Raw genomic sequence first — 17,064 nt, 5'->3', positions numbered from 1 at the left:
CCCCAAAATAAGCAATTTACACTGATGAACATATTATATGACAAGTGACAATGGGAATTTTTGCATGAGACATGTTGTAGGCGACTTCTTTTTCCTTCCTGTAACTAAAGTATAATTTGGATTCATCTTATTGTCCTGTGACCACTGGAATTTTCTCCCTAATCTATACTGTGCACATTAATATGATATCTGAGTGCTTTACATATTCTAAGGTATTTTAGCAAGAAGGAACTTTGTTTCACCCTATTGGTAATTTTGGCTAATAATGACTTCTGCATTGATATTTTTTCAGGGATAAGATAAAGTCACATAAAATGTTTCAAATTCTATTTGTTTTTATTAGGTTGAGTACTTCTTTCACTCTCCCATCCCCTTGAGATTACACAGGACAAAATGATAATAAATCCATTAAGGTTCTCAGCCAGATCCCTAACACTGAAACCTCATCATCTTTTTACTGGACATTATTTTGAGGTTTGTAATAATAGTTTTAGATTGAAAATGTAAAGTTATCTGGAAAAAATATTGACAAAATAAAACAGAACCGCCTGTGCTTCATGCCTTAGTACCGGTAGTTCATGTTTTATTTAAGCATTGTATAGAATTGGATGCTAGACAAATTTCTTTGAATTTTCTGCTTCACTAGTATTAGGAGCTTTATCCTTTAAAGCAGAGAGGTAAGATGGGGAAATTACATTCTTTGTAAGAGATATCTTCTACCCTAGTATTTAAACAGTGGCATATTATGAAACTTTATTCAAGATCACTGGGTTTAAGAATTTATAATTTATGCTAATAGTTTTCTGTTACTTTTAACAAAAAGATGAGAAGTAGATGAGATGATTGTGCTGGGAGGTGGGTTTTAGGATTATTAGGAACTGAGGAAAGGAGGAGCCTATACAGGAAGGCTGGTTTCCATCTAAACCAAACTGGACCCAGACTGCTGGCATGTAAAATTAAAAAGGTCATAGAGGAGTTTTTATATTAAGGGCTGGGGGAAAGCTGATAGGTGTGGAAGAGCACATGGTTCGGACAGAGGCTTCCCTTTAGGGGAGGATCTAGTAACTGGGATTCTCTATATCCTAGTAAAGAGGAGAGGATAGAAGTTGATGAAGTAGAGGTAGGAACTGAAGAGAAACAGTCAAATGAAAGAGTCCCATTCAATTACATCGCATAAAGGCAGACAACTAAATATTGACAAGTTTTATAAGTGCTTGTATACAAATGCTAAACTAAGATGGGTAAACTTGAGTGTCTGGTATTAAATGAACATATTGATGTCATAGGCATCACAGAAACTTGGTGGAATGATGATAATCAGTTGGACGTGGTAATACCAGGGTAGTAAATATATAGGAATGAAAGAGTAGGTTGTGTTGGTGGGGGCGTGGCACTATACATCAAATATAGTCAATGAATCAAACTGTACCATAGAATCTCTATGGATAGACATTCCATGCTTGAATAATAAGAGTATAGCAGTAGGAATATATACCCATCACCTGACCAGGATGGTAATGGTGACTGTGAAATGCTTAGGGAGATTAGAGAGGCTACAAAAATAGAAAACTCAATAATGGGGGGATTTCAACTATCCCCACATCGACTGGGTACATGTCACCTCAGGATAGGGTGCAGAGATAAATTTTCTAGACAGCATTAATGACTGCTTTTTGGAGTGGCTAGTCCTGGAACTCACAAGGGGAGAGGCAATTCTTGATTTAGTCCTAAATGGAGCACAGGATCTGATCCAAAAGGTGAATATAGCTGAACCACTCGGTAATAGCAACCATAAAGTAATTAAATTTAACATCTTTATGGGGGGAGGGGAATTCCAAAGAAGCCCACCACAGTAGTATTTAACTTCAAAAAGGGGAACTACACAAAAACGAGGAAGCTAGTTAAACAGAAATTAAAAGGAACAGTCACAACACTGAAATGCCTCAAGCTGCATGGAAACTTTTAATAGAGGCTCTAATTAAATGTATATCCCAATTTAAAAAAATAGTAAAAGGATATAAATGCCATCATGACTTAAAAAGAGAGTAAAAGAGGCGGTTAGAGGCAAAAAGACATCCTTTAAAAATTGGAAGTCAAACCCTACTGAGGAAAATAGAAAGGCGCACCAACTCTGGCAAGTCAAGTGTAATTAGGCAGGCCAAAAAAGAATTTGAAGAGCAACTAGCAAAAGACACAAAATGTAGGAGGATATCTAATGTGATACAAATTTTTTTTTAAAGGATCCAGAGGCGATCCTGGCAATTACAGCCCAGTAACTTCAGTACTAGGAAAACTGATTGAAACTATAGTAAAGAATAGAATTATCAGACACATAAATGAACACAATTTGTTGGGGAAGAGTCAACATGGCTTTTGCAAAGGGAAATCATGCCACACCAATCTATTAGAATTCTTTGAAGGGGGCCAACAAACATTTGGAAAAGACTGATGCAGTGGACATACTGTATTTGGACTTTCAGAAAGCCTTTGACAAGGTCCCTCACCAAAGGGTCCTAAGGAATGTAAGTAGTCATGGGATAAGAGGAAAGGTCCTGTCATGGATCAGTAACTGGTTAAAAGATAGGAAACAAAAGGTAGGCATAAATGGTCAGTTTTCAGAATGGAGAGAGTCCTCCAAGGATCTGTACTGTGACCAGTGCTGCTCAACATATTCATAAATGATCTGGAAAAAAGCGATAAACAGTGAGGTAGGAAAGTCTGCAGCTGATACAAAATTATTCAAGATAGTTAAGTCCAAAGCAGAATACAAAGAGTTACAAAGGGATCTCATAAAACTGGATTCCTGGGCAACAAAATAGCAGATGAAATTCAATGTTGATAAATGCAAAGTAATGCACATTGGATTGTGTTTTCCAAACTATACATACAAAATGATGGTAAATTAACTGTTACCTTTCAAGAAACAGATCTTGAAGTCATTGTGGATAGTTCTCCGAAAATATCTGCCCAATGTGCAACAGCAGTCAAAAAAGCAAACACTGTTAGGAACATTAGGAAAGGGATAGATAATAAGACAGAACATATCATAATGCCACTATATAAATCCATGGTACACCCAGACCTTGAATACTGCATGCAGCTCTGGTCTCCCCATCTCAAAAAAGATATATTAGAAATGGAAAACATACGGAGAAGAGAAACAAAAATGATTAGGTGTGTGGAACAGCTTCCATATGAGAAGAGATTAAAAAGACAGACTATTCGTCTTGGAAAAGAGATGACTAAGGAGGGATATGATGGGGTCTATAAAATCATGAATGATGTGGAGAAAGTGAATAAGAAAGCATTATTTACACCTTCACATAACAGGAATCTGTGGTCACCTGATAAAATTAATAGGCAGGTTTAAAATAAACAAAAGAAAATACTTAACACAACACACAGTCAAACTCTGGAAGTCATTGCTAGGGGATGTTGTGAAGACCAAAAGGATAATAGGTTTAAAAAAAAAATTTGATACATTCATGGAGGATAGGTCCATCAATGATTATTAGCCAAGATGCAATCATGCTGTGGGCATCCCTAAGCCTCTGACTGCCCGATGCTGGAACTGGACGACAGAGGATGGATCACCTGATAATTGCCCTGTTCAGTTTATTCCTCTGAAGCATCTGGCATTGGCCACGGTTGGAAGACAGGATATTGGGCTAGATCAGGGGTCGGCAACGTTTGGCACGCGGCTCGCCAGGGTAAGCACCCTAGTGGGCCGGGCCAGTTTATTTACCTGCTGACACAGCAGGTTCGGCTGATCGTGGCCCCCACTGGCCGCGGTTCACCTTCCCGGGCCAATGGGGGTGGCGGGAACCGGCGCGGGCAAGGGATGTGCTGGCAAAGTCTTGGCTGCCACAGAAGACTGTGAGACTAGTGAAATCGTGACATTACAAGAGGCAAAATTGAGAGGAAAATGCTTAATCAATACTTGGGGGAAAAGGATGTGTTGGTTAAAGTTTCAGCACCCTTGCCTCTTCACAGCTGAAGTGCACAAGCTCAGTATATCCACCAAGTGGTCCTCCAGCAGCCCGGGAAAATTATACTAAATATTACTGATATTTCTAAAGTCAAACAAACAAAGCTCACACCTTCAATCCTTACCCCTTCCAACCCTCAAAACAAAAGTGTTCCTTCACTTTCTAGTACCTAGAACAGGGGTGGGCAAAATACAGCCCACGAGCCGGAACTGGCCTGTCTAACATTTCTGTCCGGCCTGCCATGACTAACATTTCTGTCCAGCCTCCTCTGCCCCCACGCGATCTCCGAGTCTGGGCTGCTAAAAGTCCCGCGGTGTAGCGGGGCACTCAGGCAGGCTGCATGCCTGCTGTGGCCCCACGCCACTCCCGGAAGCAGCCGGCTGCTGCTGGCACATCTCTGCATGCCCCTGGGGGGGGGGGGGGGAGGCGCGCGGGAGGCAACTCCCCACGCTGCCCCCACCCCCAGCACTGTCCTCACAGTTCCCATTGGCCAGAAACTGGGAGCTGTGGGGGCAGTTCTTGAGGGCTTGGGCAGCGCATGGAGACCCGCTGCTCCCTTCCCCCCAAAGGGCACGCATAGACGCGCCAGCAGCAGCCACTTCTGGGAGTGGCATGGGGCCACGGCATGCAGGTAGCCTGCCTGAGCCCTGCTGCGCTGCCAGCCGGGAGTCGCCTGTGGTAAGTGCCTCCTGGCCAGAGCCTGCACCTCTTCCCACACTCCAATCCCCTGCCCAGAGCCTCCTCCTGCACCCAAACTCCCTCCCAGACCCCGCACCCCCTTCATTAATATAGTAGAAATGTGCAGCCCGTGACATCTTACCAAAATTCATGGAATGGCCCCCCTAAGAAAATTATTGTCCACCCCTGAGCTAGAACATGCCTTGGCAGCTGGAGAAGCTGAAAGCAGTCACAAGGCCGCTCCAAACTTATGTTGGGGGCTGTACTCATGCAAAACCAATCCTCAGGATTGAAAAGACACAAAGAGCCCCTTTGCTGCCTCCCCCACCATCTGTGCCCAGAGCTCACTGAGTGCAGATGAGCATCTGACCTATGGAGTAAGAAAATGCTGTAGAGAATGTGTCTGTAAGATGTGCTGTGATACAAGAGTATAAGGGTAGGTACATCATTTTTTTTACCAGCTTAGAACCTGGCATGAGAGCTCCTTGCAGCTGGTAATACTTAACATTACTTACAGTAACAGAAAAGGCCAGATTTTCAAAAGAGCTCAGCACGCTATAGCTCCTATCGAGAACATCCTCAATGGAAGCTGCTGGGTGACAAGTGCCTTTGGACGTCTGGCACCAATAGTAGGTTCTGGGAACTTTTGAAAATCTAGGCCAAAGGGATACGTCTGCCCTCACACGTGCAGGTATATTGCCCATTGCCTTCAAACAATGGACGTATAAGACCACAAACTTTGGCTATTAATTTTTTACAACCTGCAACGAATAGAACTTCTTAGCTCATCAGTTCAACAAATAGGTTTATAAATTATCACACTCACAGTTTGTACCACACATCTTTAATGACAACTAATAGTTACATGTTTATAAATATACTTTTTCCATCATAGTGACACAACCAGTGACTAGGTATGATTTAAGTAGACAAGACATGTAATGTTGTTGTAAGGCAAGATAAATCACATTTCTATTCACAGGCTTCAAAAAGAGCAAAGGCATTAAAAACCCAGAATAAACTTTTTATATTACTGACATGAAATAATTTTTTAAAAAATTAGAGACAGCAAACCAAGATTAACTTTTGAAGTGCAAACATTACAGAAAACACTAATATCAAAGCCAATTTACCAGTCCATGTTTAGAAAAGACAACTTTTTTTAAATAACGTCAAAGTGAATCAAAATATATAACAAAAGTTATTACAACAAATTGCATATGTTGCTAAAAGAATGCGGTCTTGAACAGCTAGTGTCTTCATTTGTGATTAGTGAGAGAAACAATTTATGTAACACTGTAAAAGCAAAGTTTGTTTGGTTCAAACCATTTTAAGAGTGGAAGACACCTTATAATATAGGCCTTAGTCCTGCAATTGGATCCATGCAGGAAGGCCTTTCCATACAAGTAGAGCTCCTTGGATTATCAAGGGGTGAAGTCCTGGATCTACTTAAATAAATGGATTTCACCCGAGGGGACTGCTCACATGGATCTGATTGCCACAATTTGTTAGGATCCACACCAGCAAAGCACTTAAGCACATGCTTAAACTTTCAGCATGTGAGTAGTCCATTGACCTCAGTTGTACTACTTGTGTTTAACTTGAAGCACAAGTTTAAGAACTTGGTGGATCAAAGCCTCAATACTACTCAGTGTGTTTTTAGGTATAAAAGGTATAAAATAATATTACAATATTAATAAATAATAATACCATATTTTGGGGGCTCAAACCAAGCAGCTTATTTGAATAGCATTGCAGAAGGGATTTTATTTACCAAACCTTCTGAAATGCTTTTTTGTTAGTATCAACTATAAAGAGCCTGATCCTGCCCCACTGAAGTCACCTAAAGTTCTACCACTGATTGCAGCAGGAGCAGGATAAGGCCCACAATGCAAACATTATTTAAGACATATGTTTTTCTTACCAAGCCCTTTCATATGGTATTACAGATACAATAGACCAATGCAGGAACATTAACATTTCAAGTTAATATCTAAAAAAATAGGTGTACCACTATATTGCATAGAAAAAAAAATCCCTGGTATAAATATGCTTACACTGGATATGGAGGCTTTTTGCCTGCATTTTACTAGAACAAAGCCCATATATTTTAAGTAGTACAATTCACATTTAATGATGATTTCCTTGACTATGTTCTTTGGAATTGCTAGTGTATGTATTATTTCAAGAACATTTTTTATTCTGCATGCTATTTTAAGTATTATAAGACAATACACATTGTGGTGTTGTTGAGTTTTACAGCAAATTTAACTATTTCCACTCCCTAACTTTATAGTGAAAATGTTTGTAAAGCCTTAGAACAACTTCAGACCTAACAAGTTTTCATTTCAACTATGTAATTAGTATGTTAACTGGTGAGCCTTTCATATATCAGAGATTGCACAAATAAGTTGCTGACAGTATACAAACTCATTAATGTTACTAAATTAGCTAAATGAATGCTGCTAAAAAGCCATGCACATTCATTTAAAGGTAGAAGAAATTTTGTTCAGAGACATGTTTCTTATAGTGAGCACTTGACTCTTGTGGTAGAGACTGTGCAAAGAAATGAAATCCATCCATAAATATCATGATATGTATTATGCACCATACAAGCAACTGAAACACACATTTAAAGGAGGGGTAAACACTACACACATCAGCCTGGTAAAAAACTAGAATTTCTGATTCTACCTAGAATATACATTTAGAATTATATCTTTATAAAAAGGTGCACATGTTGAATAAATATATTTTATAACATAAATTATGGTCACAGTATTACTTTCTAGACAATGACATGGTTTTATAGGGTTACCAGGAAGACACATTTCTCATTAGAACACCTTTCATTACAATATAGGAAAATAGTACCTAATCCTTCTGGCTGCTGCAGACTGCTGGCACAGTAGAAAAAATGTCAGCAGATTAGTATGAATTCTTAGGTTTTTGTTATAAAATGCATTTTAATGGGAAAGCCATGAATAGACTGTTCAAAAAATAAGAAAACTAATTAAGGAACACATTAGATTTCTTATTAGTCATTCTTGAAAGGCACCTAAAAATTCATTTTATGTTTGAACATATATTATAAAACAAATTATGAATGCTACTATAAATTAATTTACATTTAGAATTATATAGATTTAACATATTTTTGCCTGTAGGCTCTATTAAAACATGCTTCAAGTATTTGATAAAAAGACCAAGGTTATGCATGAACAAACATCTGTTCATTCCAGTGATTCATTTTCCCCATAAACAAAATCAATTGTGTGTTTATCCTTTTGTTTAACAACATGTAGAGGCACAGATATCCATGCTCAAAAAAATACTTTTATGATCTGACCGTTGTGACTAGATGCAGGTAAAATTAGCTTATCTTAAATAATTACTTTGAAATTGACTGTGCCAATGTTTCAGTCATTGATTTTAAATACTAATGGGCATTACTATGATTAGCTAATTGAGGTTTAGTTTATAGTTACCTGAGTGTCACATTTCCTGGCATTCTGTTAAGGATTTCTAATAATGACTGAAAGAGCTGGAAAATATAGGCATAAAAGGCATTGGAATCACATGTAACAAATCCACAGAGTTAAATGTGAAGCAGCAGACATCAATGTGCATCATACATACAGTACAATTTGACTTACAGTATAAAGTACCATTATATTGCACAATACATAACATGGCACATTTCATAAAGCTACAATTCTTGCTCTGTAAACAACAGATACATTTTTACATCTATGACAGACAAAAATAATGAATAATTTTACTTAAAAGTAAAATAGGTCATTAAATGTTATTGCCTTGGCAAGGTCATTCTAATATCGGTTGGAAAGGATGCGGTGATAGATTGACACAACTCACAGCTGACAACTTTTCTAGAAAATATTATCTGCAAAACATTCATATACGCCTAAAAAATACTTTTAATGCTTTACCTTGGCAATATAGTATTATCTTTATTCTGTGAGACTGTACACATTTGGTTTTAAAAAGTGGGCCTGATCCTGCTCCCATTAAAGTCAATGGAAGTTTTGTCATTGACTTCAAAGGGAGCAAATTCAGGCCTAATTTTTTTCAAAGCTAATATTTTTACAAATATTACATCGACTGCCATTCTGTAGCTAGATTTTTTTTCATTTTTACCTCTCCTACATTTCACAGTGCTATGTAGCAACCCAGATCTGGTATTAGGCTGAGCATATAAACATATGATAAGCATACATAAATGTTGCAGCTGGGAAAAACGCTCACCATCAGCGCAACTTAAAAAGGTTATTGGAAGTCTAAATAAATCCTCCTTAAAATAAATTATTTTAATAAAAATTAAACTAATTCAATGCATGATTAAAATAGTGTAACTTTAGCATATCACTGAGATTATTTAAATACCCAACAATGCATTGTGAGCCTGCTCCTGCTACCACTGAAATCAATAGTAAAACTCTTCAGTCAAAGCAGAAATGGGCCCAATATCAGCTTCCCAAAATTTGGAAAAATACACACAGTGTAGGTGATGGTTAATAACTAGATTTTAATATAAGCTTTTAGAAAACTACTGCCTATCCTTACAAATTTGGATCCAATCATGTAAACACACACATATTTAACTTTAAACACATGCATATACCTATTGAAGTCAATCTGCCATCTGTTGAAGTCAACAAAGTTACTGAGGTGTGTAGAGTTAAGCATGTGCATAAGTGTTTGCAGGGTCTAGGGACCGTTTTTGCAAAAATACTTCTAGCTTTGCCCTGCTCTGAAATGCAAAACGAACTGATAAGAAACAGCTGGCTTGCGAGTTGGATCTCGCAGTTTACATTTTAAAGGCAGAAACCCTGCTAATCCGCTATAATACGTTTACAATACCTCTGCTGAATAACATGCACCTAGTTTTCCTGACTAGGTAAGAAGTTCACCTTCCAGATTTATATTTGAAAAATAACAGAACAAAATCAATAATGTATCTCAGCAGTATTATACAGCTTGCACATTTATACCCCAATTCTGCAAGCAAAACTCCAGTTGAAAGCAACAGCAATTTCACCTACATTAAGACAGCAGTTCAAGTCAGAACTACTGTGTGTTGCTTATTAAACAAGGTAAAACTATAACTTGCTAATAAATATTTGGTGCATGTGCACCAAATATAGGTTTTCTGAATTTTAAAAAAATTAAGATACAGTTTATGAGAATAGATATTTTTAACAATTAAACCTCTACAAACACTGAAGTAATCAAACAGCACTCAGATGCAATCCCTTTAAGATTAATAGATTCATAGATTTAGGACTGGAAGGGACCTCGAGAGGTCATCGAGTCCAGTCCCCTGCCCTCATGGCAGGACCAAATACTGTCTAGACCATCCCAGATAGACATTTATCTAACCTATTCTTAAAGATAATTGTTTCAAAACACTATAATTAAAGTCCTTCAGAGCTGAAAATGGTTGTCATAGTTTTCATATTTCCAAAGCCATTTAAAAACTGTATTACAGTAAATCTTTTCAATCTCCATAAACAAATAATAGCATACATAATGTTTTATATGGGTAGATACTAGTCAATTTTTTCCAAATAGCAGTGTTTTCATTTGATTAATAATCTGAATAACATTTGTAGAACTGCATCTGTTACAAAAAGTATAAGCAAAAATATGTCAGAAAGCCATAACACATACATAAAGAGATATTTGCCAAGTGTTTCTTCAATTTTCAAAAAGTACTCTTCAGTGGATAATACTCTCTCCCTGCCTCTCATACTAAGGCTCTTAGAAAACTGGTTAACTGAAAAATATTTAGCATATCCTTATCAAAATATACTTCCTTATATAATTTAATCATGAACAATATAAGGCCTTGATTCTACAAGCATATGCATGCTTAGCTTTGCACACAGTGCATAGAGTTAAGCACATGCATAAATGTTTGCAGGATCAGGGCTTAAATATTCCAAATTGTGAAATACACAATAGGACTTTGATAATATATGTGTATTACTAGTTCTTTATTAAAATTAAAGGAATTGGAAAACTGGTTTGGAATAAACAACAACAATACCATGAGAAATGCTGTTTTTGCTATTATTCCTCATGGGACTAGAAGCAGATGTAACTGAAATCAGGTGAGAAATCCTCTTCTCATGACATTTCCAGCACATTGCTTACACCATAAATCTCGAGTCTGAAGAAATCAAACGTTTGGACCCTTATCTGAATCAAACCAAAAACTAGAAACCTTGGGAATCATCCTGCAAGATGTGGAGCACGATCTGAGAGATGCTGAGTGCTCTTAACTCCCACTAAATTCAACAGAAGTTGAGGGAGCGCAGCATCATGTTAGATCAAGCTGCTTTGAAGATTTGACTATTATTACTGACATAAAAGTGTAACTAAAGAACATATTCAAATGCCCATAAAACTCCATCCTAATGCAATACATAAAGGATCCAAAACACTTACGACCTGATCCCGAAGCCCACATTCACATGAATAGTCTCATCTAAAGTCAGTCATACCACTCACATGAGTAATGTGTGTGGTGGCCCCATTCCTACTCACACACACACACACAAGAGTAAGTGTTTGCAGAATCAGTGCCCTAATTTGGCCCCAGTACAATTCATATTCAGCTAAACGGCTCAATAAAATTTATTTTAAAATGAAAAAATATACTGGCCTTGTTCACAGTTAATAAGACACTAAATGTGGATTGAAAGGCAGATATTAACATATGTTTTAAAGTAATTTCACATCCTCTACGGCCGTGGTGGGCAACCTGCGGCCCATCAGGGTAATCCGCTGGTGGGCCACGAGACAGTGTTTACATTGATCTTCCGCAGGCACAGCTGCCCACAGCTCCCAACGGCCGCAGTTCGCCGTTCCCGGCCAATGGGAGCTGCTGGAAGCGGCAGCTAGCACATTCCTGTGGCCCGCGCCGCTTCCCGCAGCTCCCATTGGCCAGGAATGGCGAATCCGGGTCACTGGGAGCTGCGGGCGGCCGTGCCTGTGGACGGTCAATGTAAATACTGTCTTGCGTTCTGCCAGTAGATTACCCTGAAAGGCTGTGTGCAGCCTGCAGGTTGCCCACCACTGCTCTATGGCGAATTGGCATCTGGAAAAAGACCCAAAGGACGGCCAAATTGCGTTTCAAGGATGTGTGCAAGCGAGATCTCAAAGACATGGACATAGATGTGGACAAATGGAAAGAGCTCACTCAGGACCACAGCCTTTGGAAACAACAGCTCAATAAAGGCTCTGGAGTTACAAGAGGAAGAAGTCCAGCTTAGTAGAGGAGAAAAGAGCTCGCACAAGGCAGAGCGAAAGGGTTGAGACACTACCTTTAAATGTGACAGATGTGGCAGAGATTCTCTCTCTCTCGGGTCTCTTCAGTCACAGCCACAGTTGCAATAAAACCAACTGAGGAAATTCTTTACCTCTCAGGGGTGCATACCCATGGTCTCTCGAGACTGAAGGATGCCTACTACTAATTTCACATAATCATTTTGTTAATATTTATTTTGCTTTGTTTAGATTTAAAAGAAAATAGGTCTTGTCATAATGAAGGAGATGTAGGGGCCTTTATGAAATCAGTGGGTTAGTGGAGTTATTTTGGGCAATTTTTTTCAAAAAGGCAAAACTCCTGCACTGGTACGTCAGCATAAAAGATTAAATTCAAACTGAAAAGCGCTAAAAAGGATAGGGATGGGATGCGAAATATAATTATGGGATATTGTAATATGTACTGTAATATGTTTACTAATGTGAGCAGTCCCACTGAGCCACATCAGATTTTTACATAAATATTTACAAAAATATATTATGTAGTTTTAAAAACAAATATCATCAATTGAACACAAGTTTTTGAAAACCACTTACATTCCCCAACATTTGTCAAAATGTATACACAATTAAAAACTATTTAATACTAAACTGGTTACACCAAGGATGGAGGTTTGTAGCCTAGATTTTCACATGTGCCAATTTACATGTGCCGGATATGAGGATGCATATTCTGTATGCATACATAGACTTGAAAGACTGCATTTGGACTTACACTTGCAAGCACATCCAATTTGTGTATTTGCAAATCTAATCCTTAACTGACTGTGTTTTAATGCACAAATCACAGTGCGATGGACTGCGTGGACACAGTGGAATTGACACTTAACAGTATTTTGCTTTCTCAGCACTCTTCTAAACATTTTTAAATAGATAAAACAAAAGTTCTAAAATGAAAAACTTTATTCTAAATTGAATTATTTTTGTAGCATGAGAAATAAACCCATGCAAAGGATCTTCTGGGCTCCACCACTCAGCATTGGTTTGGGCCCAATACTGTAGTATTTGCTCACTGAAGTAAAGTCCCAATCTGGCAAAGTAACACACCTGAGTGGATTCCTATGCCCACATAAAACTACACTGACATCAATGGGGCACTGAGCAGGGGTCCAAACTGTTTATGAATTTGCTGGATTGGGGGCTTACTTCAGTAGGACTACTCCAGTGAGTTAGGGATGCAGGATGAGGCGCATTATCATATTTGTCCTCTATGCTTCTAGGGCCTGATCCAAGTCCCATCAATTTTAATGAGAGCTGGACTTGGTCTCCAAGTCACTGGAGCTGGCTAGCTTGCTTGCACTCCAGGTTCCCAGTGATGACTAGCAGCTAGAGGCCATATAAATACAGAGTTCGCTACAGATTATTCTGCAATTGTCCAATCCATACTTTACAACAACTTCTATTAAAACAACAAAAATGTAGCAAGCTTGAGGTGGAAGATATGGTGGAACTCACAAATTACAGTATAGGACTTGCACACTTCTTATGCTTTGCCTTTGCAAAGAAGTTTGAAATGTTTTCCCCTAAATAAAGTTAGTTAAATAGAAAATATAAATAATTTATATTTATTTGTAAACAGAATTCAAAAAAATATCTTCTAGTGAAATATAAACAAGCATTTTAAAACTAAGAGACTGTGACTAACTGCAGGGCAAACGATATCTGTGAGAAAAGTGGCAAGATTACAGTGGAGCGGATAAATGACAAGGCAGAAGAGGATAACTGTAGATAACATTGAAAACTATCTCAGATCCCCCAAGATCTCGTAGAAAAGCTCAGTACACCGAGTACAATTTTTAGTGGAATAGAAAAGAGATTTGGATGGACCTGCCAAACCGTACTTGCTTGCTCCTATTCCCCAGCCCCTGGCCACAGAATTCTTCGCGGGCTGGATGGACCTGGGCCAGCCCCTTGGGTTCTAACACGATACCCGCCCGATGCTCCAGGGGGCCCGGTCACGTTCATGGCGGGAAATTCCTCCCCCAACCGCACGGCCTGTGAGAAACGCGCCCAGCAGCCGCTGAACCGGCGAGGCTGCCGAGTCAGGGAAGGGTGCTGAGGCGGCGAGGGTGGCCTGGGTGAGGGAGGGAAGGGGGCGAGGGAGCTCGGTTCTCCCCGGGAGAGAGCAGGCGACGCCCAACGGTCCAGCCGCTCAGATGAAGTGGATCCAGGCGCCGCCATCGGGCTCCTCGTTCGGGGAGCTGGCGGCCCGAGCCGCGCGCTGGCGGCCCCGCAGCCGGTAGTTGAGCCCCTCGTTGTTGTCCCAGTACTCGGTGCCGGCCACCCGGTAGCGCACGGCGAACTCCAGCGTGCCCCCCGCGGCCGCCGCCGGCAGGTGGAAGGAGAAGCGGTCGGTCAGGCCGTCGGCGGGGCCCGGCGACAGGTAGGCGGCCGCCACCTCGGCGCAGCTGACCCAGCGGTTGAGGGTGTAGCGCACGGAGACGGCCTTCTCGTAGGCCAGGTTGAGGACGCGCACGGCGCCGCGCAGGCCGGCGGGCTCGGCCCGCACCCACTCCAGCTTCACCTTGTGCCGCCGCACCCGCTCCGCGAAGCCGGGGCTGGCGCCGGGCTGCGGCGCGAAGAGGGGCTCCAGCAGCGGCGACGGCCCGAACAGCACCGGCTCCAGCTCGCCCAGCGCCGGCGGCTTCCTGGTCTTGAGGAGGTCGGCGGCGCGGGCCGGGAGGGGCAGCGGCACCTGGGGCAGGTCGGCGTCGCAGAAGTGGCGCACGGAGATGAGCTCCAGGCCCAGCGAGTCGGCGAAGCGCACGGTCTTCCTGCGGGACGGGCTCTGCTGCAAGGCCGGCCGCAGGCTGCGCTCGCCGGGCGTGGGCAGCGACTTGGCTCGCCGGCGCAGCGTGGGGCTGGGCGGCACAGGCGGCACCGAGGGCTCCCGGCCGCGGGAAGGCTGCGGCTTCTCTCCGGCGGCTGCCGCTTCTCGGACCACCGGCGTGGGAGACGGCGCCCCTTCGCGCTCCGGGCTGCAGTCCCCCTTGCAGTGCTCGGCCAGGCTGCCATAGAGGCAGGCGCTGCAGCTGAAGTTCCGAGGCAGGTAGAGCCGAGGGGGAGGCGTGGGCACTGAAGCGTGCAGCGAGGTCGCCTTATCCATGGGGGGCGAGAGGACGACTAGGATGAGCGGGGCGGCTGCTGCTAGGGCTGAGCCCAAGTCTAGTGCATGCCCAGAGCTCCCCGTTCCTGCGGCTGCTGCTGGCTCTTCCGCGAAGCTCAGCGGCCCCACCGCTCTGCCGGTTGTGTTGTGCAGCCTAGTGCATGATGCCAGCGGGGGCTCTGTTCGAGCCTAGTGCATGGTGCTGAGCCGCGAGCCCGGCCGCTGCTGGGACGATCTCAGAGTCTCCTGTATGCTGGTGCTCTCCTCGCGCCAGCTGCTGGGTCTGGTCGGGGTCTAGGAAATGATGATGCTCCTGCTGCTGCTTTACCGGACCCTAGCGTATGATGCTGCCGGGATCTGTTCCCAGACAGCTGCATGTGCCTGCGTTATACCGGTAGCACTGCGGTATCCGTTAAGATTTGGGGAGAGACCGTCTGTGACGCGCTCCGGCTCCCTATCCGCTGCTGACGCACTGGAGTCATGCAGCAAAATACGCATCTCCGTCCCTGTGTCATCCTGTCTCATCGCTACTCTGCTCTCCGCCCCGTCATGTCTTCCCTCCCACCGTCTCCCTTGTCCTCTATCCCGCTATCATCCACCCCCTCTTCTCCAGCTATCCCCCCCTCTTCCCTGGTTTTCAAGGTTCTTCCATCCACCCTTTTCCTCCTGCTCCTATTCGGGGTCTTTCCTTAAGGATATGATCCAAAAAAAAAAGCGGTAGGGTTTCCCCAGTGGCAACATTACAGTGCACTGCTGCACCACTCTTCCTATCCGATCTGTTACAGAAATAGCAGCGCCAGGAGCGATGCAAAGTGCAGCTCTGAAAGGCAAAACGAATTGAAAAGAAACAGCTGGCTTGCGAGTTGGCTCTCGCAGTGTACATTTCAAAGGCGGAAACCCTGCTAATCTGCTATAATGCGTTTACAATACGTCTCTTGAATAACATACACCTGCTACAGTCCAGCTAGAGATTTGTGTTTGTAATAAAAACTAAATCCCAGTCTAAACAAGGACTGATTACAAAATATGAACAGTTTGATCCTTTATGAAGTTAATTAGATTAGCAAACGGTATTCAAACGAATTATACTTTAATGAAGACCAGACGCAGTTCTTTCTCACAAGAGGTTCAAGGAGCTAACAGACTACTCACAAAGATGTTTCAAATCCAGACTCTATAAACTGTAGTAAACAAACATTATTAAAAGCAGCAACCAGGCAACAGAATAAACACCCAATGTAAAAAAAAACCTGACACACAACTCTTCAGTTTCAATTCTAAGCAGGGTCGTTTTCATCATCATTAACTCCAGCACTCCCTAGTTCTAGAAAGTCTAGACAACTGACTCTGTGGGTGATGACATTAATAATGAGAAATTTCCGTATGACAATGATTCAGAATCTAAAAACAAAAACCCCAACAACAACATGCCAGCAGAAGACAGGGAACAGGTTTTCTATTGTCTTAAACCAAAACTGTCAGCAACTCAAAAGGGAGTTTTTAAATGGCCTCCTATGGTTATATCCAATTTGTCTATCTTTTTTATGCTGGATGGGTCATAATTAGGGAACAAAAAAGGAATGTCCAACAGTGTTAAATGTGACATTGAATTTGCTTCATAATGAACTGAAGTAGCCTTGTAGTCAGAACAATAGGAGGATCATTTTGGGCAGTATTCATGTGAAAGTAAAACAGTAACAGCAACCATTACATTTGAATTCCATTGGCATATACACTAGTCCAGTATACTGACATTGTCTCCCTTTCTTGTCCCTCATGCTGCCTTCCTGCGCTGGCCTTTGCCTCCTCCCACCAGTGCAATTAATGTCTCAAGGAAACAGCACAAACCCCTGCGTGCTTTTTCTTTGCTTTTTCTGTTTGCCTGAAGCTGGGAATGGGGGACAGGCCTTGGATCACTTGGATTATCTGTTCTGTTCCTTC

The 17,064-nt window shown here is 41.8% G+C and overlaps 1 protein-coding gene across 1 annotated transcript; it reads right to left on the bottom strand.

Annotated features, from left to right (window-relative positions):
- Positions 1-14,169: 14,169 nt before the first annotated feature.
- On the bottom strand, positions 14,170-15,123 carry LOC113409596 (protein phosphatase 1 regulatory subunit 3E-like). Its single transcript, XM_026663709.1, has one exon. It carries the CDS (start codon positions 15,121-15,123, stop codon positions 14,170-14,172), a length of 954 nt encoding a protein of 317 aa, XP_026519494.1.
- Between the last annotated feature and the right edge of the window lie 1,941 nt (positions 15,124-17,064).

Source organism: Terrapene carolina, unplaced genomic scaffold, assembly GCF_002925995.2.
Source record: "Terrapene carolina triunguis isolate 2854851 unplaced genomic scaffold, T_m_triunguis-2.0 Scaffold33911, whole genome shotgun sequence".
NCBI classification, from domain to species: domain Eukaryota; kingdom Metazoa; phylum Chordata; order Testudines; family Emydidae; genus Terrapene; species Terrapene triunguis.
This window is presented reverse-complemented; position numbering and strand designations above follow the sequence as displayed.

Coding starts and splice junctions, on each gene's coding strand:
- LOC113409596 (XM_026663709.1), bottom strand. CDS start 15,123: ATGGATAAGGCGACCTCGCTGCACGCTTCAGTGCCCACGCCTCCCCCT.